This window comes from Trichomonas vaginalis, chromosome III, assembly GCF_026262505.1.
Source record: "Trichomonas vaginalis G3 chromosome III, whole genome shotgun sequence".
NCBI lineage: Eukaryota > Parabasalia > Trichomonadida > Trichomonadidae > Trichomonas > Trichomonas vaginalis.
Genome location: NC_067205.1, coordinates 1021415 through 1045628, shown reverse-complemented (window position 1 = coordinate 1045628; position 24214 = coordinate 1021415). Strand labels below are relative to the sequence as shown.

Sequence of the window (24214 nt, the reverse complement as noted above, 5' to 3'; positions counted from 1 at the left end):
GGGAATAACGCACAATCACCTGATGGCTAATTTTATTTAATTGGTAGGCTGTGAGCATCAATATCATTCACTTATTAGTTGATTTGCATCCTTCAATATGCATTATTTCCAATACTATTCAAATATTTTTCAAGGATATGAATAGAGTGTGAGATTCTTCCAAACGAGCTACCGAATAAAAAAAACAAATTTTCAAGTTGATCTTAATGTATATGGAATAGTAAAATATTCAGATAATGCTCGAATAGCTAATAAATATGAAGAAATTTTGTTAAGAGAGCCTTATTGATGAAAACTCTTTATTCTCTTACATCGCTATAAACGCTTGATGCTCCTACAGAATATAACATCATCTGTTAATTCTAAAATTTGTTATGTATGTTGGAGTCTTGGAAAGCATTAAGTACCATAAATTTTGGCAGCAATTACAGATTCGTAAAAAAAAGGATTGCAAGATGAATGAAATGGGCAATGATGCAATATATCGTATAGTGAGGATATATTAATATCTATTAGGAGCACTGCGACAAAATAAATGCAATAATTAGATATTTTTGCAGGTGCAGAATTATTATTAATAACATTCTTATAAGTTCCTTGCATCCGAAAAACAAAGATGAAGGAATTGTTTTGATGGGTTTTTTTCATAGAATGGAGTGATACAGATTAATTGTATTCAATATTTGAAGATTTATGCAAATGATTATCCTTACACCTATTTGCATCGGAAATATTTTCAATCCTAATGTCAACGAATATAATAGTGATTTAATTGTGTAGTATTGAAATGGGAAAATATCTATCCCGCTGGATCTCGGGGCAATTTAATGTAAACCGTTGGGTGATCGTATGATGGTTGGAAATAGAAATTCGCTGAAATATTGAAGAATCTTTATGATTTATGAAATTCAAAGAAATATTTCAAAACTTCCCAGCAACAGAAGGACATTAAATTAAATATGCGTTTTCATAAATAAATTTAATTGATTTCATTTAAAACAAAACAGTTTGCAAGATTATAAAGTATAGGCAAAAATTGCATGTATTTCCCCAGATTTTTATAGATATTATCCAGGAAATGGAAATGGATAAGATTTTTTGCTGTGATGAAATTAAGAATTTTCATGATTTATTTCGTTCTCAAAGCTCATGCAAATCCTTTTAAAAGAGTTATGCTGGAATTTGAGAGTTCATAATTTGCTTGAATGTTTGAGATATTTGATTTTATAAATATTACAAAATTGAAATATTAGTATTTTTAGCTAATGAAGGTGTTGTTTACGTCTAAATAATCTATTTCTCAGTAAAGAGAAAGAGAATTAATAGTAACATGAAGTTGATGCATTGATCTTTTAAAAAGGAATTTGAAAAGTTTGAATAAAATGAAGTTGAAAATAATCATACGAAATTTTTAAAGCAAACTAGTGCGATTGTGAAATCATTCAGGAGCCTTGATAATATTTTGAAATCTGTGTAAACTTGGGGAGAATAATCTGAAAGTTTTGTGATAAAAACAAAATGGTGCAGTTTGTTGTCCAATTATTACAATCATTTTAAATTCATTATTCATTAGTCTTTCTCTGAATAGAAAGCCTATAATGTAGAGTGAAATAAGAAATCACAATAAGTCAAATGTATTTTTTGGGTAATCATCAAAATACCATCTTGAAGAATAAGATTTTTGAAAAGAAATGAATATGAAATAATGAATAGCTTTTCAAAGGACTTGTTGTTTGACTTTCATTGTTAGATTTTTAATTGTTGAGTGCGAAAATGCACCATAACTAATTATTTTTACTAAGTTTGATGGGATAAATTAAAGACCGTAATAATTTTTTGAAATAAATTTAATGTTTTGTTGTGCCTATTGAATTTCATGAGGTGGAAGTGATGAAGCGTTCATCAAGGTAATAGAAAAAGTGGAGGTAATCAATACTTATCTCTGAAAATTTGAAATTGAAACTTCGAGTTAAGTCTGTATATACAATATCTCAGTTAATCAATTTAAGATCCAAGTGTTTAGTTTAGCTAATTGTTTTCACACTTAGATCAGCAGAAATGAAGACAATATGATATTATTATATTTGTAATACAAGGAGAAAGAAAGCGCGGAACCTATTACTAATGGTTCTTAACTAAATATATTAAGGTACTAGGAGTATATTTGATAAACTGCTGGGCATCCATAAAAGCTTACACCAATAAGGAGCTTATTCGAGACTTCTGCTCTGTTATACATTCAAGGTTATATTATGTCTAATATTAATTTGACTTAATTATTGCAGTCTCAATGTTATAAATTACAATCCATATTTAGGTATAGCAATTTGATTTTGTGCAGATGATATTAATATTGAATATTGAGTCGACAACACAATGGAACAAAAGACATTTCTGGAAATATTTAAATGTGATTTTTCAGGGAAACTAATATTTCTATGAAGATTATTATATTCTAACATGAGTATATTGCATCATCTACACGTATATAAGATTCGCTTATTTTGCATTATAGTTTAAAGCGTTAAATTCACAATTTGTGCTAATAGCAAATAGGCAAGTTACTGGTATTCTTGTATGACATTTGTCGAAATTATTTAAACTAATATAATGCATGTGTATTTTCATGAAAAATCCTGGACATGTAATATACTATTATACCAGTAAATATAATGATACACCTACGAAGCTATTTGTTCAATTATCCAAATCGTAAAATAACCATAATCTAATAAGAATAATCGAATATAGTACCAAATTGAATAAATATACATAAGAATCTTCGTCTTAGAAATTATAGAAGATATTATTTGAAACAAATAGTGAAATGTTACAAAAATAATGTACGATTATAAATCATCAATAATTTGAATTTTACATAGACTATAATAGTGCATAATTTATGGTTCCGGGCTTTTGCAAAATAAAAGTGTCACTTTTTACATTGAAATTAAAAATTTATTGAAATTGAAGTTTAATTTTATATTATAATTAAAGTTTATTTTAGAGACCGAAAATTAGTAATAATTAGGTCAGGTATATGGGGCTTCGCAGGGGCTGCGCCCTTCTAGCCCTAAAGAAATTTTTGCCCAAGACCCAAGAGGAGGACGCGAAGCCCCAGCCGAACCAGCCGGGATAAAAACCAAACCGTTTTTTTAAAAGTGGACCAGAACAACTCGGTTTTTTTAAAAAGTGACAAAACGCGTTTTTCACTAATATAAGAGATATGCAAACAAAAAAAGTGACAGGCCGCATGTTTAAACTAAAAACGCGGTGAAGGTGGAACGCAGTGCCGCCGTACCCAAGTTAGGGATACTAACTAACAATACAAAAATTAAAAATTATTTGGTTACAAATTCAATTTTTACAAGTCTGTCAGACAGAGTCATTGTGTTTAAGGATGATAATGCCATCAAATTATTAGTTTCTGGTTCAAAATTTAGCTCAATCACACAAAATAACGGAGCAGGGTGTGATATTTACATGAATTCAGGAAGCAGTATTATTCACAATATTTTGAGTTATAATGTGACTGATACCCATATTTACAATTATCTTTTAACTGGTTCCAACATGAAAAATTACTTCCTTCTATCAACAATGGATACCAGTAAAGGAGGTGATTATGGTGCATATGAAATTTATTTTGGCGAAGTGAAATATAATGATAATAATATTTCAAATACAATATGTATGAATTATGCTGCTGAAAATTTGTGGTTTGGTCAGTCAAATGGTATTGCATCATTTTCAAATTGTTTTAATAATACATCAACTTCTCTTGGAATGAATTATCATTATGGAAATCCATATTCAACAACGAAATACTATAGTATCATTTCAAATAAAATAACTGGTTCAAATGGAGATGGCACTGGTATTGTTAGCACAGGATTCCACGGTCTGAAATTATCAAATTCTGTATTATTAAACAATATTTCACCTAATTTATTCTATGTTTCGGAAAATGGTTTTTTAATAGTTGATTCAACATATATCAATGGTAATAGTTTCACGTATTCTTGTTCATTTTCCTATTCTGGTGGAAGTTTTTCAATAACAACAACAAGTTCATTCAATATTAACTTTAAAGAATACACAGATACTGATGCCTTGACATTTATAATAATGCCAAAGAAATGCTCAAATACTGCCAAATCTTCTACCATGAATTACCTACTTCTATTAGTAAACGAAGTTGCTGAATAAATTCACAATTGAAATTGCCTGAGTTCCAAGATTTATTAATAAAGGCAAGTTTATTGACAAAGACATCAACCGATACTAAGATAAAAATAATTTTAAGCCGCTAAGCGGCGAGATGATCCATAGGATCTCATATTTATTTTTCCACTATCTACCTCCTATTTTATTAAGTATTCCTTCAGCTATTCCACCAACTGCGTTACCTGCTTGTGCTCCCATCGCCGGATTACCTGCTTTAGTACCTAATACTCCACCTATGATAGTTCCTGCCGTTTTCGCTACTGGTGCCAAAAAGTTTGCAATGGGTTTAATGCTATAATTGTTGTGCATGAAAAATAGAGTGACTTCACTTTTGACAAAAAGTGACATTATTTCTGATGGTTTTGTCATTTATTTGTCAGATTTATAAATGGATAATAATGCTGTAAATCAGATATTAATTAAAAATATTTAAGATTTATGTTCGAATTGAAAAGCAAAATGATATTTTTTTAATTGAAAAACGTTAATATCTGATATTTTGAAGTTTTTAATATTTGTTAGTATCTTAAATTATTGAATGCATACGTTTTTTATGTTCTCAATTTTAAAAAAATTGTGAAGAATTTAGTTTTTTGGAGATGGATGTTTAATATTTGTGAGTGAGAATGCAAGCAGGAGTTTGGTACTTTAAGGCTAGGTTGAGATAGATTTCCCATTATATTATCTGTGAATATATTGTTTGAAAATTCAAGATATAAAAATATATTATCAAAAAATTTTATATTTTTAAATACAATAGGGTGGAAATATAGTACAATGAGATAGCAATGATATATTTTATAATGGGAGGTAATCTGAAGATAAGTAGCAAATTTTATGCGATTTTGATTGGGAGTTGGAGGGTGTGAGTACTATAGCATGTAATAGTATCTCACACCCTCCAATTCTTCCTATGGCGCCGAAAAATTTTTGGTGAAATGCGACGACATTTCACCAAAAATTTTTCGGCGCCATATAGAGAACTATAGTCTGCGAGGTACTGATTCTATCTATGTACCTCGCAGACCATAGTTCTCAGCCAAAATGGCTAATAATTTGAGAGTCTATATGATAATGTAAAAGTTAAAACATTCAAGTATTTAAGTATTTCTTTAAAATATTAAGTTTTTTATTTTTCCAATAAAATTCTAATATCAAATATTTTTATTTAACGATTAATTTTATTTATATTTTTATAGTTTTTTTTAAGAAAAAATATTGTTAGGGTTTTATGGATTTTCAATTAATATACAAGATAATTCATGAATGTATATATTTCCAAGTTTTTAAGGATGCAACACTTTACATTTGTAAACTGTCAAAAATGAAGTCACGCTATTTTTCATGCATTACAGGTTTAATGCTATAATAATTCTGCTGACATGTTTGTTAATATGTTTTTTTTATCAGCCAAGATCATTTATGATTTATATGGCACAACAGCAAGATTGATGTGTGTTACTTTCACAACCTAGAATCCCCAAAATTTCATGCGATATTTATTTAAAATATATTGAAGAACAATGCCCCCTATTTACGTGGAAATGAGGTCATATGAGCATAAACTCTTTTGGAAAATTCTTAAAGGATACCTGTAAAAAGGCCTCTGTTACTATTCCTCAAGAATCGATAATTAATGAGGGTGTTAAGTATAATAGCGCCCCCTTTTTTTCGAAAAAATTTTCATATGAAGCACGCCCCTAAATATATTAGATTTTGGATAAACTTAATTTTTATTTTTAATCCACAACATATGTACTACATTTTTATCATTTATCAAATGATCCGAAATATGCTATTTAAAAATTTTAAAAATTTACCACCTTTTTGAGTTTTCAATTCAAAAAGTGTAAAAAGGTTGTCATTCTTTACGCACTTTTTCAATAAAATTTTTCATTTTTATTTTGAATACTTCACAAAATTTGAGTAGCAAATTGAAAAAGTGAAAAAAGAATCCATTCTTTTTAATTTTTACAAATGGATAATCTGGATTATAGCGAACTCTTATTAACATGTACAGATTACCCTGAAATTTTTAACAAATTGTACAGGTTTAATCCATGTAATGAAGCTGAAATCGCCAAACTTTTCGAAGATATTAAAAACAAAATAATTGAAACCAAGGTATATTCACCATCACAGATTCTGACAATCATTATGGATGCTTCGTTATATAATAGCAGCTACTTATTGTCATATTGGACCCTTTTCAAAAAGCTTGTTGATGAATATCAACCAAACCAAATCAAATTCACCTCAGATGTATTCTATTATATTTATTACAAGGAATATGGAGTCATTTTAGACGAATCTAAGCAAAAACACTTCCCTATATACGAACGTCTTAAAGTTTCATTGAATTTTCACCAAGAAAACCCAATTTACAGAGCAATTGTGAATGATGATAAAGAATTATTTGTATCACTCGCAGAAATACCAGGATTTAACCACAATAAAAGGCTGAAATCTGATTTTTATTTTTACAATTGTAAAAGAGGCTTATCACTACTTGAATTATGTTGTTATCATGGCTCTGTTAAATGTTTTAAGTTTTTAAAAGAAGAACATGATTGTACAATCACTCCAGAATGTCCTCAGCTTTCATTCTTAGGCGGAAATCCAGACATCATGAGTCAATGCTTGAAATATCAAAAACCAAATAAAGAATGCATGAAATTTGCAATTATTTCACATAGCATTGATTTTGTTACATTCTTGATGAATGAATACAAAATTGCTATCGATGTGAAGCAATGCAGCGAATTCAATAACATTGAAGCATCATTAGTTTATTTACATCAAACAAAGAATGTCTTTGAATGGCTTCATTATTCAACTTATTACAAAATTCCATCACTCTGGGAATATCTTTTTGCACATGGTCTTGATATCAATATTCAGAATGGACAAAAAGACACAGCTCTCACAATGGCTGTCGAACAAAATAAAATGGATGCAGTTGAAGCTCTTATTATGCATGGTGCAAATGTTGATGCAGTAAACAATTGTGGAAGGACTGCACTGATTTTGGCAGTACAAAATAAGCGTTTAGATATTGCTGAATTTCTTTTTCAGCATGGTGCAAATATCAATGCAACTGATAAAAAAGGAGTATCCGCTATTCATTTAGCAATCAAGAATAATTTCATAGATATAATAAAACTATTTATTTCTAATGGAGAAGATATAAATGCATCAGCTCTAAACAATGCTGTCATGTTTAATTCCAAAGAAATCGTAGATATTTTAATTTTACATGGAGCAAATATTAATGCAAAGGGTAAAAATGGAAAAACAGCTATTCATATAGCAGCCATTTATGGTAGAAAGGAGTTGGCAGAATTATTATTATCAATTGGCGCCGATATTAATGCAAAAGATAAAAAAGGAAGAAATGCTCTTCATCATGCAATTGGACAGAATGATCTTGAAAGTTTAGAAAAAGATTTGGAATCAGAAAAAATAGATATTCATTCAAAAGACATAAATTATGATACATATGTTGGATGGTCAACAAATTTAACCGATAATATGGATATAGTTGAACTTTTAATATCTCATGGTATTGATATAAATTCAAGAGATAATGATGGAGATACAGCTCTTCATTTGGCAGCATTCCTTAATGTAAAAGATGTAGTAGAATTTTTAATACCAAAATGTGCAGATATTAATGCAAAGGATAATTACGGAAAAACTGCTCTTCATTGGGCAGCTTTCAATAATAACACACAATTAGTCGAATTTTTAATGTCAAATGGTGCAGATATTTATGTGAAAGATTATAACGAGAAATCTGTCCTTCATTATGCAGTAAGTTACGGGCGCTTTGAAGAAGTAGATTCTCATGATAAAGATTACAAAGATTTAGTAGAAATTTTAATTACTCATGGCTTGGATGTCAATGCAAGAGATAATAAAAATCAAACTCCTCTTCATTACGCATCACGCTTATATTATCCAGAAAAAGCTGAATTTCTTATTACGCACGGAGCAGATATCAATTCAAAAGACATTTGTGGATCGACGGCCCTTCATTACGCAGCGCAATCATTAAGACCTGGAACCGTCAAAATCCTTGTTTTGCACGGTGCAAATGTCAATGAAAAAAAACAATGAAAATCAAACTCCTCTCTTCCTTGCGACTGAAGTACTAATTGACGATATCAAATATATATATACAGAGAGACTGTACATGCACCGTCTTCAGTCAGAAATAATTGAGTTTCTTACTTCGAATGGAGCAATTGCCACTAAGAAAGATAATAGAGAATAATTGCTGGTTAGGAAAGTACTAAACAAATTACAATTTTTCGCGTGACTTTTTCCCTCAATTTTTGAAAAAGTCAGCGCGAAAATTTTGATTCTTTTGATCTTCAAAATTATTGGAATCGAATTTTGTAAAATTCGATTCCAATAATTTTGAAGTGAAAAAAGAATTAATTTTTTTCATTTTTTTTTTAGAATTTTTATGAATCATAAATCACTTTATTACACAAGGCTTTATTTAGAAGCTTATGGTGCAATTGCAGGATTATTTACTCAGATTCTTGGATCCACAACTGAGTGCAGTTTAAACTTTAAAAATACCAGAATTCCTCCAAAAGTTGAAAATCAACCAATTCCAGTATCAAAGCCATCATCCATTATCACATGCTTTTGGAATGACTATTCCAAAAAATCACTAATCAATGCTCTAAATGTTAATAATCGCCTTACAGCAATTGGATTATTTTCAAGGAACACAGGAAAATATCCGATCATTAAAACTGTCGTATCAACTGTTGTTTCAACATTTGCTAGTTCAGCTTTGACATATCCTCTTGTCTATGCACAACAGAAATCAGGTTTTACAAATATTAAAGAGGCAAATGACGCAATAGCTCAAAATATAAAAGGAAAACACTATTTAAGTCTCTATCGCGGCTTTCTTCCTCACTCAATTTACAATCTTAATTCGAATTTGTTTTCAAATCTTCTAACAAGGAAATATCTTCTTCGTAACAGGGAACCTTCAATTGCAAACTCATTCTTATTCGGTTTTGCTACGAACATTGTCTCTACAGTTGTTCTTTTCCCTTTGAAAAGAGTTAGAAATGAAATTATCAAACTAGAAGAGCATAAATCAAATGAATTTGTCGAGACATTTACAGTATTCAAGGATATTTGCAAAAATAGAACATTGTACAAAGGAATTATTAACCAAATAGTCGTATCTGCTCCACAGTATGCATTAGAAACGGTTATTATCTCCCAGCTTTACAAGGCTCAAGAAAAAAGAAGAATTTCGTATTCAAAACCTGCATTTTTCACAAAACCTCCAACAAAGAAATACGTTCCTGGAAAGAGGTGGTGGTAAATTGTTATGATTGTAGAAATAAACTGTTACATATGTTTTTTATTCTTTTGCTTTTTTAATTTCAAAAAATATTTAGCAAATTAAAATATTTGAGTAAGACATTTATCTTATTTATCAATAAACTAGCGATATAGCACCATTCGCCCATCATATTCCAAAGATAGGAAATCCAGAATTTTTTTATTATGCTTATGATTGTATATAATATAAATTTTGTATTAATAAGCATTGTCCTGTCAAATATTTGATCGTTAACATCTCAGGAAAGGAAAATTGATATGAATTTCCGAAAAATTGTATTTAAGCGCCTAACGTATACATGTATGTCATCTCTACTCATAATGAAAGGAAATGTATGCGTAGTATGTTGTTTGCGAAATAGAAAAAATTATGATTGTAAAATATAGAATTTATTAAACAAACAGATAATAATTATATGTACTAATTAATGTCCGGCTAATACTGAGTGAAAATATCGATGGATCGAAACTGTCTTGCAGAAATCAAGTAAAAATTGAATTGCAATAAGGACAGAGATGAGCCCTAATGGCAAAAACCAAAATACTAGTATGAAAATGCATGCATCATCGAAGTAATTTTTAGAATAATAAAATCTCTTCCAATTATGGGAGAAAAATGTATTAATATCTTCTGTGTACGATATACCTATCATTGAAATTAGAAATTGAAGAGTTAATATTGTTGAAATTCCTCTGACTTTGAAATAAAGATAATACCAGGAAACTAAAAAAGATAAATGTATTATAATTGGAATATCATAATATCTGACTGATAGTATATGTAATATGATTGTCTCGAAGACCGAGTGAGCGGTGGAGACCTCATAAAGAACAGAATCAGTCATATGTCAGCTTGAAATTTGAAAGCACTGAAAATAAATCAAGAAACATAGTGAAAATAATGTGAGGAAATCATTATCTATATAGATCTTATTTCGCTAGGCATATCGTTAAAAAAATGTAAGAGAGTATTGGTAAAGATTGAAATAACACATTGAATTTATCATGATTGTTTTACGAACCTTCTCAGAATCTTGACAGTTGTCATTCTCAAGTAAATATATAAGAATCTGAATAATTAGGGGATTAAACAAGAAGTTTATCTTTGATAATTGATGTTTTCATCAAATTTCACATGAATTTTGGAGAAAAGTATGATCTTTTTGAAAATGGATTACACAAGATAAACCAGTAGCTAACATTTATATGAGATTATGAATGAAATCTAATACTCGTAAATATTTCCAACAATGAGAATAAAATTTAAAGATATTATTAAACAAAGCAAATATATGAATATTATATTAAGTAAAGATTATATAAACTTTTTATTTATTTTAAACCAATATAATTTTTCTACATAACTTATAGATTTCTGTGTATTCTTGTCTGTCGTGTACTAAGTTCATTAAGTAGCCGACGTTCTGGATAATAGGTCCAGAGTACATGTTGTGGCGTTCAACAATTGTGAGATAACTAATTAAGTCAGACAAATCATTATCTCTTGGTTTTCCTTCGTATTCAATGATATCTGAAACAAATTGGCATTTTTCGTTTAATTTTTCATGGAAAGGTGACAAAACATTTCTTAAATCATCTTCACTTTCGCAAATGAAAGGAACAATCTTCATAATCTTAGACATTGTTTCCACGTCGTTTTCAATGTCAACCTTCAAAACGTTGACAATAAATTCTCTCCATTCTTTGACTGTCTTTGATTTGACGTCAATTAAATTCAAAACCAATTTTGCAGATTTGATTGATGAAGAGAAAACATAAGAATATTTGGAAACTTCGTTGATATCTGTAAGTAAGAATAATCCAAACTCATAGAAGTCTTCTTTCATTACATTTGCTGCATAATTCTTGATGAAATCCGCAACATTAAATTTGTTTTCTATCATGAAATTCCATACTCTGTTTCGACTTTCTTTTGAAAGAGTCTGTTTGGTCGCCAAAGCAGCGACTAAATATTGAGAATTCTCAGACAATTCCTTAGAGAAATCATTCGTTTCGAAAGCGATTTCAAGTAATTTGTCCTGAGAGAAATATTGAACTTTAGAAATCGAAAGAGGAAGTAATGACAAAATCTCTCTTTTCTCATCAATCATCTGCAAAAAGTGAATGACTGCACCATAGTTTTTAACATATAATTCTCCAAGATTTAGTTCTGAAACAAATGCCTTCAAAGCAGATTTGTGAAGTTTACAAAGTCTATCGACAAAAGTGACAATTACATCATAATGAACTTTAATAAATGGACCAACAGGAAATGCGTAAAATCTGATAAAATCTTTGGCAAAATCTTCAGAAATTTTATCATCATGGATTTTTGGCAAAATCAAAGAGAACAAATTAATCATTTTGATGTAAAGTGCGTTGTTTTCAAGAGATTTAAGTGGAATCATCTTAAGTAGCAATTCATCTGGAATTTCAATGTCACTTTTTTGTAAAAGAACTATAAATTCTTTAATGTGAACATCGTAATCGAACATGAACTCTGATAACTCAAAAAATGACTTGTAAACTAAAGAATAATCAATCTTACATTCTTTCGACAAAAACTGCAAGCATCTTAAATAATCCTGGCCAATGTATTGAGTATTTCCTTTGTCATAACTTTCTCTGACAAGTGATATGAAATCTGTCAAATGTGAAGTCATGTAATCTGTCACTTTTTGTGCATTTTGCAAGTAATTATCATATTTCTTCATTGTGTAGGATTTCTTGTTATATGTCAATGTTGTGCATGAATTGAAAGAATCCAGTGGACAAATGAAAGAAATCAATTGCATGCAAGCTGTTCTCGTGTCAACATCATTGACTAAATACTTAAGAAGCCATTTATCCATGTTTTCTAGGTATAATTCGCGTTGTGAAAGTGATAAAATTGCATGAATTGTGGTAAAGTCTTTGTCAGAAACAATATTTTCTTCAATTTTACACTTCACTTTTGACATGATGTCAAAACCGTTTTCTTTGTAAATTAGCATAATTGAAGTTGCCAATAATTCGAAGTTTTTGACGAAAACTGAGTGTTTTTCGATGAAATTCTCGAATTTTGTGAAAACTTCATCTCTTTTCTCGAACGCCAACAAAAAGTTAACAATGTGTTGTGGATCTGACTTAGTACCAAAGATAAATTCAAGTAAATCCTCTTTCAGTTCATAAGGAATTGTAAATTTAGACAAAGCATTGAATAAATAAGAAATCTCAATTTGTGAATTGAAAAATGTTTCTTTCAAATCAGGTTTCTGTTTCTTATATTCTGGAATGTCTTTCTCTAAAAATCCAAAGCCTTTCTCTAATACTTCTGTGTCACTTTTTGTTGTCAAACCGTCAAAAACAATGAAATAATGTTGTATGTAATAATATTTCTGTAATAATTCTGGTAAAAGTGACGACCAAAACGTGACATCAATTCCAGAAGTTTTGAGGATGATTTTTGACACGTAATCTCTTAATTTTTCACTTGGTGACAAAATGATATTTTTCATGGCACTTTTGACGATAGAAATATCAACATTTTTGTCGATTTTTTCTAAAATGTTTTTACCAATTTTTTCAACAGAACTCATGAACGTTGTGAAAGGAATTGTGTCAAAGAAATATCTCAAAACAACTGGTATATAATCTTTGTTTTCAGACAAGTTAATCATCAATTCATTATAACTTTGTGTGCATAACAATTGTGTTTGTTGTAAAATGAGATTTTCTCTTTCGACAGCTTTCTTTGTTTCATCAGAAATCTGGTCTAATATCTTTGTTTTATCTTCATTTTCTGTTTCTTTCAAGTCTTCTCTATCATAGAACAACAAATATCCGCTTTTTCCTGTTTCTTGGCCAGAAGAATTCTTCAAAACATCTTTTTCGCCAATTAAAGAAACAGAAGAGTCATTGAAACAATACCATTTTCCATTGACTTTCCTTTCTTTAATATACGAAATGTAATGACCAGAAAAGGCACTGCCCATGTGACAAATCACGCCCCTCAAATTAAATTTTGTCACTTTTATATTTTTTGTCACTTTTTTGAGATCAATTTGCAAAGGAATTTCCAAAACAGAATTAATTTTGAGTCTTTCCCATGTTGTGTAATTGTAATCAAATCTACTTAGTTGTATGATCAAATGAGGTGGTAGATCTGTCACTTTTTGTGATTTGACAGCATCAATTTTATGATCGAAACCGGACGGTTTATATTGATTATCATTTGTGAAATAATCAACAGCGTTAAACTTTTCAAGGGAATCATCGAAAGAACTGCAATCTTTTACAGCTAACGAGAGAGTGTAATTCTTTCCATATGATTCTGAATGGTATTGTTCAGACAAACCATCAAATGAATTAGAAGTTGTTTGTTGGAACATGTTTTGTATGAAATCTTTTCCTAAACCGTTTTCTAGTTTATCCAAAAGACTCAAAACAAATTCATAAGCATCTTGTTGTGTGTGTGGATTCATTTTCTCTCCATCCCAGCCTATCCATTTATTAACTAAATGCTCTGTAGTTATGCAATTCGTCTTAGCAATGAATAATTTCGCATAAAGATTTGACAGTTCTTTCATGAATTCATCATCTCCTTTGTATGAAATTATTTTCTCTCTTAATTCTGGTATCATAAAGAACTGCTGCAATGTGGAATCCAAGAAACATGTTGCTCCTAAATTAATCAAACCAACATAATCGGATTTCGTTAAATTCAAATCACCGTCATATTTCTTATCGTCCCATTCAATTTTCTTGTCATGTAAATCTTTCAATTTATTTAATAATTTTTCGTTTGGCTCCAAAGAAATTATTTTCATGGCTAACGAATTGATCTCTTTTGAATAACTCTGTTTACGATCAAAAGTGACAAATTGGTCGATCAACAAATCAATTATTTCCTTCTTGTGTTCATTTGACAGTAGTTTTCTCGATATCAACTCTTTCGTAAGTAATAAAACATTCTCAGAAATGTCACGTTTTAAGGAATTTACAATGAAAAGTGACAAATTTTCATCTTCTTTATTAATGTGAGAAGAGAAAACTTCGAAAAATTGAGAAGTGCCACCTTTCTCGTAAAGTGGCAAAAATTCTGACATGTCAAATTCTACATTTGTCAAAATTCTCTTATACATTATTCTTATGTTTTCTTGATTATTTGAAAGCAAATAATCGAAGTATTTCGATGGATTTGAACACTTCACTTTTTGACTTCCATTCAAAAACCTTAAAATAAATTGAGAAATTGTAGTAAAGTGGTCAGGTGAAGTGAAGAATTTTGGCAGAGCAGGCATAGCGAAATCGAAAACGATTTGAGCGAATTCATCTTTAGAATCCAAATTCTTTGAAATGAAATTCGTAATTTGGTCGATTATTTCGAAATTACAATTTGGAATTTGTTGTATCAAATAATTGAAGCCTCCTGTTCTTACTAGAGCTTGTTTGAGGTCTTCGTTCATATTATTTGATAATCCATCCAAATTGTACAAGAAGAAATTCGGTTTCGAAATATCCAAAAATTCTTTGTATTCAAATTTTTTGACAAATGGCAAAATTTTCAATTTCTCCAAAGTTGTTTTCAATGTTGGAATGTTGTCAAAGATCTGTTTGACGTTTGTTACATTGTTTTTAATTAGTTCTGTTAATAAGTTCATTGTTTTCGCGTCTTCCGGTATCATTTGGCTTGGAATTACTTCTCTAATCGGAGGAAGAGGATGATTTTCTGGAGTTATAGTGTTTGTAACGGCCATGATCGTCATTTCTTTCATTATCTTAAAGGAGGCATTGATAGGTTCGTATGTATGTGTCAAATTGAACTTCTTTTGCTCAACGCCTGTCAATTTTGAGATTTTAATGTGTAATCCGGAGATGGAAGTGCCAATAGGAACCTGGATATTGGGTATAGGACTCAATATTGGGCTGGTGATGTGGATTGAGACCTTCTCGTTGTTCGGATGATGCCTTTTTACGTCATATGAATCCAAATCAAGCGGATACTCGAAAATTTCAATGAATGTTGTGAGCAATTCGATCATCTGGTCCTTGTGAACAGTTTTCTCGGTCTTTTCAACCCATTTGTTGAGGAAAAGAGAAATAATTTTTCTGTCGGAAACAGAAACATCGTTTGAAGCGTAGAAATAGCAGAGATTCCTGCAGATCTCTTTATGTATGGACGATCTACGTGAACAATATTCCCATAAAACATCTTCGTACTGTAGAGGATATTCAATAATTTTTCCTCTGAGGGTAATTGTTTCATTTACGACTTGTGGCATCTGGTCTACTGATATATCGTTGATTCCCTTGATGAACATAACGATAAACTGCAATGATCCTGAATTTAATTCAAGATTACTCGAAATTATGACCTCGGAAAGGACATCTGGCTCAATTAAGCAGATATCTCTCATGTTGTTGAGGAAAGCAAGCACGCAGGTAGAGATTCCGGCATCAGAAGAGACTGCGGAAGGCCAAATTTTCTCGATTTGCCCTTTATTCAAGGGAACTTGGTTCATGAAGCAGACATTGAACAGGAAATCGTATACAACATTGAATTCCGGTATCTTGTCCTTTGTTACGAAATCTAATCCGGTATTTGCCAAATTTTCTGCCAATTCCTGGCTTCCGAGTGGATAATTGGCCGTAATATTCTTGAGGAGTTCGATTGTTTCGATCGTTATCTTCGAATTTGTCATTTTTTCCATCAATTCTTTGAATTCTTCTTCTGAAAGATGGAATTGTATGATTTGGCTCAGTGTAGACAGTGCTTCCTTGTCTCCATCGTCTTTCAATGTGTTCAAATAGTCTCTTAACTTCATAAATTCGGCTTTTGCATCGTTTCTTCCGCCTAATGTGGTTCCAACGCCTTCAATCATGGTGTACCATGGAGATTCCTTGGTCTGTGGGGATATGATGAGGTCAACAAAGTCGGAAAGCATCGATTGGTCGATCATTTTGGCAATTGTTGAGAAAATCGAGTAAAACTTAGGTAATTCACTGATATGGAGTGTAGAATATCTGGAGAATAGCTTGGAAATGAGGGAAAATTCAACAAGATGTGCAGAACAAAGTTGGTTTAAAAGATATCCGATGTAACTGCAAAATTCTTCATGTAAAACAGAGCCATCGAGGACAGATGGGTCCTTGGCGAATAGTGTTTTAGTAATTTCGGCTGTTTTTTGTGTTTCCATGAGATCTTTGATTGTTTGGAAGCCAAATAATCTTTTTTCGAAAATTTCTGGCTTCATCATGAATGTAAGTAAGTTTAACCACTTTTGTATGAAATCAGGATCGATTGTTTGCTGACTAATGCCGTTTGCTTTCAAACTTTGGAACATTCTTGAAACCATTTGAGTTTTTACTTCTCTGATCTTAATTGTCGTGACGATTTTGGTCAAAGCGTCAGTAGTAACGTTGGCTAATACCCAAAAATCGTAATCTTTAACAAAAGTTGAGATTCTAATGCAAATATTTGTAATATAATAAAGATTATCAATAGTATCGATGCCATTTTTGACGAGTTCGATAGCATTCTGGTAGATTCCGATCTCTGCACTGTATTTTGGTAAATTTACTTCGAGTTTTGAATCAGAATTACTTGGAGCGAGGCCAGTCTCTAAATTTGCAAGAATGTATTCGATTATATAAATTAATTTCGTTTTATTTGATTTGATTCCGTAATTTCCGAGTCTAAGGACTGATTCGAGGAAATTTACGTAATAAGATATGTATTCCTTTGGTATTGCTCCTAGTTTCAGTATCTTTGGCAAGAACTCTGTCTGAATTTGTGAAAGAAAATTGTCTGTATACTCTTTAATCTCATCAGGTAAATTTCCTGTTTCAATTACTGAAGAAATGAACTTAATGAGATCAGGAGCGTACTTCACAAACTCTTTTGGAGTACTTATCATGCTAGATGATACTGCTAACCATGTTGCAAAGTCGTCAAAAGGAGAATTCATTATAGTGAAAAAAAAAAGATAAAAAAAATTTCGTATTCAAAAAAGCTGCCAACTTTCAATTTCCAATTTCTTCTCAATTTGCTAAAAATTTTTACTTGGAAATTTAATAAATTTAGATTCATTCCGTCTTGTTCTATATCCTAATTATTGTCTGCCGCTTTCCATTATCGTAAATTATTGATCAAGAATCATCTCAACTTGACCAACTATTTTGGACTTCATAAACTTTCGTGTGCACATTAGTATTAATTAATGCTTAGACAGCAAGCTTTCAAAAGAATACAGCTTTAATTCTGATCGATGATATTGAAATTTTAAATTTGATATTGATATTCCTGGTCACGCATCAAATGCTTCCTTCTCTCATGTTGGTGATATGCATGTAATGTTAATAGTCTCTCAAAAATATATTGTTCTTAAAAATATATCTGAATAAAAAAAGAATTGATAAGCATAAGCTAAAAGTTAGTATGATATGTGCACACATATCAAATAAGTTAGTTATCAAAGCACAGAAACTTAGGTTTAAACTTTCAATAGCAAATTAAGGGTAATCAGCAAAGACAATCAAATTTGTGAATCGAACATGTTTGCCAAGCTCGCTTTTATGTGCATTATTGATGTTATAAGCAAAAATAAAAATAATTTTCTTAAATGTGATATCCTACCTAACATGACTCGTTCTAATCCATGTGTTATCATTTTTTGAGTAGATTTCATGTTGTCACATGAAAACTCTCATACAAAATTTCATCGAGAATTTTGAAAGACAAAAACAGCTGATATCACAAGCGTAAATTCATAACAAAGACCAGTCAATATAATTGAACTATTACTTGTTGAATGAATTGTCGGTAGAAAGATTTGAATTCAGTTTGAACAATGTAATATTGAGCATTTGTCCAAAGGAAAGAGAATTTCATGTTTGAATAACTAAAACATGTTAATTCAGCTATAGATTTGGTATGAGTTTTTATACTGCTGTATATTTTGATCAAACTATGGTTTAATGAATTCTAATATAGCCGAAACTGATATGAAGTAGTAAAAAGACTGTCTTAATGACTAATTCTTGGTATATGTTGGAAATATATCTAGATATCGGGAAAAATATATCTTGATTCTATAAAGGAAGATGGTGAGAGTAGTATAATCAAATAATAGTAAACATATCATAAATTATATGCATAATGCCTTATTTGAATATGTGGATGAAAACAAATCCACCTTTGGAAAAGAAAATGATATCTTGAATTTAATGAATTATGTCTATAGTATTGAGGCATTAGCATAAGGCATATTTTTATGCATGTGACAACAACATTTGAAGTGAAACAGATTCAAAATTTCCAGCAAGTTACTTATTAAGCTTTATTTCATATTTTTACTAGATTTAAGCGAATTAAAGATCCGATTTATTAATCACCTCATTACTATGAAAATGTCACTTTTTATTCAATTTGCGAAGTCCAGGTCAAATTATAAAAACAAAAGATGAATCGTATAATTACAAGCACTCTAAAAATTTCACTTAACTATTTCACATTTACCCTTATCGAGCCAGTTATTTGAAAATAGTGTCAAACCGCAAAAGTACATTAATAAATGAGTAAGGCAAATGAAATCAAACTTGTCGTTATTGGCGATGGTGCCGTCGGCAAGACTTCACTGTTATCAGTTCTCAAGGGCGAGCCATTCCCAGAGAGATATGTTCCAACAGTTTTCGATAACTACGCTTTAGATGTTACACACAACAACAAGCCATACAGGCTTCACATTTGGGATACAGCCGGCCAGGATGAATTCGATAGACTTCGTCCATTATCCTATCAAGATGCAAAAGTAATTCTTATTTGTTTCGAGCTTGATAAACGTGCAAGCTTTTCAAACTTATCTGATCGTTGGATTGCTGAAGTTAACTATTTCTGCAAGGAAGTCAAAATGATTCTCGTAGGTTGCAAAGCTGACCTTAGAGAACAGTCAAATGAAAGCGTTAGTGATGAAGAGGCCCTTGCCTTTGCAAAGCAGCATGGTGGCATCCCATATATCGCCACATCTGCTCGTACTGGCCTTAACGTAGATAAAGTCTTCCCAACCGCTATTGATATTACTTCAATTAAGAAGAAAGGATGCGAACTTATATAAATTAATCAATCCTCGTTTTTTATTAAAAGTCTTTATTTTCCTGCCATACGAGTCAAAACTACCTTTTTTTACTTGTCATAAAAATCGATTCTTCACAAACGGACTTAATTAATCATTCGTTATTCTGATAGTATTAGTTTACTATTCGAGTATATTTATTTCCTATAAGTATCCTGGCTAACTGCGATATTTAGACTTTTTTTTACTTGACATTTCGCAACCACAAAGATTACCACGATATCGCAAAAAATAGTGTATGAGATATGTTGATCATATTTTAATATATACTGTCGATTTATTTTTTACTTTTTTTTATTCAAAATTCATCCATTGATCATTTTTTAATCCGGGCATAAATATAATAATTTTGATCACCCTTACTATCTGAATTTGTAATATTTTCCTTATAAATAGAATTTATATTGGAAGTTTACAATAATGTTGGAGAAAAAATCGTGAGATGGCAGATAAAAATAGTATAAATCAAAAATAATTCAAACAGTTTATATAATATAGTAGTCCAACTATACAGTTCAACGGCTCGTAAAATTACCAGATATTTATTTCTTTGGACTATGTGATTTTTTAGGACTCAGAGACTCAACTATTTTGATTGTTTCGTCTAAGTACTTTTTCCTTTTCTCCCATTTAATTTTTTCATGGTCAGCATTTGCAGCCATGGAAAAAGTCGACATTTTAGTGTAAATTGGTTCCTTCGGTATGGAATCGAGAACCTTTTGTAGTCGGGCTCGTAATTCATGTTCTTTCTTCTTAAGTTTTTTATAATGGTCATCATACAATTGTTCTTGTGATTTAAGCCTCTTTTCAACAATAGAATTTATTATTTCTGTTAGAGAATTAATGTTCTGCTGTTTATACTCGGGATAAGCATTATAAACACTCCTTAACATTTCTGATTGAGTTTCAGACCTAATAACATCTGGTATTTCGCGAATTGCGATTTCTACTTCGCCAATATGCTCATCTATTGTTGAAGTGTTAACTTCTTGTAATGTTTTATTTGTTGGATGAATTTCATGAAGAATTTCTAAAAGAGCAGTACAAATTAGATTGTATTTGCTACCTTCAGTTTTAATATCATCCAAATTATTAATATAACTTTCCAATTTTGAAGAAATTCTACGATTTTGCTGATTATTGCAGATTTTTGTATATTTTTTGATATCATGAGATATTTTGTTCAAGTTTGTATGAAGTTCTTTAACTTGAGAGTTTACAGCTTTTCTCATCAGTTTTAATTCATTTTTAAATTCATTGCATAATGACTTTGTATTTCTTAAGAATTCATGTGTGCTATCGATATATGTGTCTTTTGATTGTAAGTCAGAGCTAATAAAAGTACTTCTTGAGAATAATTCATCCGTTGATTTTGTAGTATTCTTTTTCATTGCCATGTATTTCTCTCTTAGCATTGCGTTTTGCTCTTGCAAGTATGAGTTTTTGACAGCTGCCTTTTTTTGAAGAGATTTTAATTCAAGCTCAAAAGAGTTCTTTTCTGCGATCGTTTGTTCTAATTTATCAATTGTATCTTGGAGAAATTGCTCTCTTTCACTTTTCAAGCTTGCCATAAGTGCTTTTTCAAGTGATTTTGTTACTTTTATCGGGTCAATATGTTTAGATTTGAGTAACTCTTTAGTTTTTTCTGTCATTACCTGTTGTATAGTTGTATTTATGAAAAATGATAAATGCTGCATGCGAGCATCGACAATTGTAAGTTCAGTATCCTGCATTTATACTTTTTGCAGGGTCTTTTATTCTAAATGTGGGGATCTAAAATTTTGCTTTACATTTTATTACTTAATTCATATTTCATGGCGCAAGAATATTGTCATCTTCTAAGAGGTCTAAAACCTAATCTTGTATTTTATTCACGCATAAATTTGCCTAATTTACAAAAATTCAGCTAAATATTGATGCATTGGAATCTAATCTATAAGCATATATCCATATTATGCTATGTGTGATTAAAGCACCTTCTGTTCTAACACTTTTAACTAATATTTGAAATATTTATACAACAAATTAGATGATTTCAATCAATTAGTATCACATATGGGTAATGGTACATGTGTATTTAAACAAATGTTCATATTATTCTATTATGTCTTATAATATTCTCAAAGAGATTGAAAATCTGCATTAAAAACATAAAATTTACTATTAAGTGTATGATGATTGTACTATGCTATTGTTTGAATAAATATATTCAATGGACAAATAGTCATTTTCCCTCTAACAAATTTGAAAAAATATCAAGATTTAGGTAATAAAGATGCAAATTGCTGAAATACTGTTCCTATGTGATTATAAAGTACAGTTAACTATAGTCATAGTCACAAAATAAGATGGACGATAAAACGGAGAAAAAAAAATATGAGTGATGGTATCTATCGTCTTATTCAATCTCTAACCGCAATCAGATGGATCCAGAAAGTCTTCTCGACAAAGCGGCTCTATTGAAGGAGCCCGAGGTTAAGGAGCCAAAAGATAAATGCATGACCGCAGCTCTTGTCCTTTCTATTCTTGTTTTTCTTGCTTCTATTGGCACACTTTTATTCACAACAAGATCATACATACAGCTTCATCAATCACGTGTTTTAACACCAACCGATTCCATAATTCAACGTTTACTTAACAATTCTAATGATTATATCCTTCCAACACGTTTTGGAGTTAATGAGTCATTTATTACACCACCAACAGATCAAATGCAGCGTGGCACATGCTGGATTTTCTCCGTCGTAACACTTCTTGAGTCACAATACCGTGCCCAAGGCATCAAAAACGGCTGGTTAAACGAATCAGATTATGTCAACTTTTCAAAGCAAGCCTATGGTGCTTGGGTTGTTGACAAGTGCATGGCTACAGGCCGTAACTCCTCAGTCTGCCATCACAGTGGACTTTGGATCAACGAAACAACAGATGGAAAAGCCGATTCTCTTGTTTCCCTTTCCAAGGACTATCCAGACATCATGAAATCCGTTCTCCCAGAGTCCGTCTGCCCATACATCCCAACACCAAGCGCAGAAACCGACAGAGAATGCCCTGGAATGGAAGATGCCCTCAAGAAGAACCCAATTGAGTTCAAAGTCCTCTCCTGGGAAGCCGCATCCGATGTCTACCACACAAAGAAGCTTCTCTTCAAAGCACAGCGCACATTAACAGTTGGAACTCCACTTGCCGAATTAATCTACTACGTACCATGCGACAGCGATGCCTGGAAGGATGACGATGTTTGCACAGCCGCCAAGCGCGTTTCCTGCCCAACAAATTACAAATCCCAATATTGCGGAATTGTCACATTCGAAGGCCGTCTTCCTGATGGCACTTTCACCCTCGTCGACGAGAAGTTCAACCGTTCCGCCAAATGGGGCGGCCACGCTATGAATGTCGTCGGATACAACGATGATTGGGTTTACAGGAACCGCCATGTTACAGACGATTCCTTAGCCAACCTCAAAGGCGGCTTCATCTACCACAACTCCTGGCGCAACAACGGCCACTCATTCGAGTATTTGCTCGGTCGCAGATCAGAAGAGAACGAAGCCGTCATTTGCCCTAACCACAACCATCCACAGAACTGGGTTCCAGGCAAACTCGACTGCCTCAAGCAAAATAACGGCGATGTAACTAAATGCGGAACAGAATACAAATACGTACGCGGAAAAGGCACAATCAACCATACAGACAGATTGGTTTGCGTCGATAAGAGCGGTCGCTGCAATCCAGATAGATACTACGCGCTCTCTCAGAGCGATCTTCCAGATGAAGATGTCGCAATCGACCATCTCTTCACAGGAATGGACAGAACGAGATTTGTATCATGGAACAAGGACGGAACAGACGTCAAATACGAGTACATCGAGAAAGTTCCGTTCTCTTATCTCTGGAAGATCATGAATCCAGATCCAGAAACATTTGTAATGAACGACATCCACCAGTGCGGCTACTACATGATGCCTTACCAGGTCTTGGAGAGAATGAACAGACAGAACTGGGCAATGCTCGATAACTACCACGCAACAGACATTCAGGTAGAGTTCTCTCCGAAATCGTACTTGGCAAACAAGAACAAGTACAAGGAGTTGGACTACTCCCTCTTAGAAAAGTCTTCTTGGACTATCAATAAGACCATGTTCCATGGCCCACTTCCATACAAATACGTCTTTTAAAACTAAATATTTAGATTTATTTTTTTCATAGTTAAAAAATTTCATAAAAAATATTTTTTTAAACTAATTCATCATTATAGCGAGTAATCATTCAGATTCTTAAGAGTGCCCTTATGCCCTAATGATAGAGATTATTCTTTAATTATTTAGATAGGAATATTCCTTTTTATAGAGTGCTTGAGAACATAATAAATTTTAGTTGCTCTTTACATAGTAGTACTTTAATTTTATGGGAAACCATTAAAGAAAGCATTACTACATTGTTCCACATCATTCAACATAAGTCTGGTTTTCACATATATGTACTATTATGGGTTTCGA

At 31.5% G+C, this 24214-nt stretch overlaps 7 protein-coding genes across 7 annotated transcripts; 5 read left to right on the top strand and 2 right to left on the bottom strand.

The window, feature by feature from the left end:
* Positions 1–3483: 3483 nt before the first annotated feature.
* TVAGG3_0617780 (uncharacterized protein) lies at positions 3484–4209 on the top strand (the record flags this gene model as incomplete). The annotated part of the gene is made up of 1 exon (XM_001319340.1): positions 3484–4209. The coding sequence occupies one exon, from the start codon at positions 3484–3486 to the stop codon at positions 4207–4209; it is 726 nt and encodes a 241-aa protein (XP_001319375.1).
* Positions 4210–6204: 1995 nt separating this feature from the next.
* On the top strand, positions 6205–8346 carry TVAGG3_0617770 (ankyrin repeat and SOCS box-containing protein 4 family; the record flags this gene model as incomplete). The annotated part of the gene is made up of 1 exon (XM_001319341.1): positions 6205–8346. The coding sequence occupies one exon, from the start codon at positions 6205–6207 to the stop codon at positions 8344–8346; it is 2142 nt and encodes a 713-aa protein (XP_001319376.1).
* Positions 8347–8697: 351 nt separating this feature from the next.
* TVAGG3_0617760 (mitochondrial carrier family) lies at positions 8698–10585 on the top strand (the record flags this gene model as incomplete). The annotated part of the gene is made up of 1 exon (XM_001319342.1): positions 8699–9586. One exon carries the CDS (start codon positions 8699–8701, stop codon positions 9584–9586), a length of 888 nt encoding a protein of 295 aa, XP_001319377.1.
* Positions 10586–10693: 108 nt separating this feature from the next.
* Positions 10694–17555, bottom strand: TVAGG3_0617750 (ubiquitinyl hydrolase protein; the record flags this gene model as incomplete). Its single annotated transcript, XM_001319343.2, has 1 exon — positions 10944–17555. One exon carries the CDS (start codon positions 17553–17555, stop codon positions 10944–10946), a length of 6612 nt encoding a protein of 2203 aa, XP_001319378.1.
* Positions 17556–19061: 1506 nt separating this feature from the next.
* Positions 19062–19878, top strand: TVAGG3_0617740 (small GTPase mediated signal transduction; the record flags this gene model as incomplete). Its single annotated transcript, XM_001319344.2, has 1 exon — positions 19161–19700. The coding sequence occupies one exon, from the start codon at positions 19161–19163 to the stop codon at positions 19698–19700; it is 540 nt and encodes a 179-aa protein (XP_001319379.1).
* A 97-nt stretch (positions 19879–19975) lies between these two features.
* TVAGG3_0617730 (uncharacterized protein) lies at positions 19976–21475 on the bottom strand (the record flags this gene model as incomplete). Its single annotated transcript, XM_001319345.1, has 1 exon — positions 20261–21451. One exon carries the CDS (start codon positions 21449–21451, stop codon positions 20261–20263), a length of 1191 nt encoding a protein of 396 aa, XP_001319380.1.
* A 506-nt stretch (positions 21476–21981) lies between these two features.
* TVAGG3_0617720 (papain family cysteine protease domain containing protein family) lies at positions 21982–23932 on the top strand (the record flags this gene model as incomplete). The annotated part of the gene is made up of 1 exon (XM_001319346.2): positions 22142–23893. The coding sequence occupies one exon, from the start codon at positions 22142–22144 to the stop codon at positions 23891–23893; it is 1752 nt and encodes a 583-aa protein (XP_001319381.1).
* Between the last annotated feature and the right edge of the window lie 282 nt (positions 23933–24214).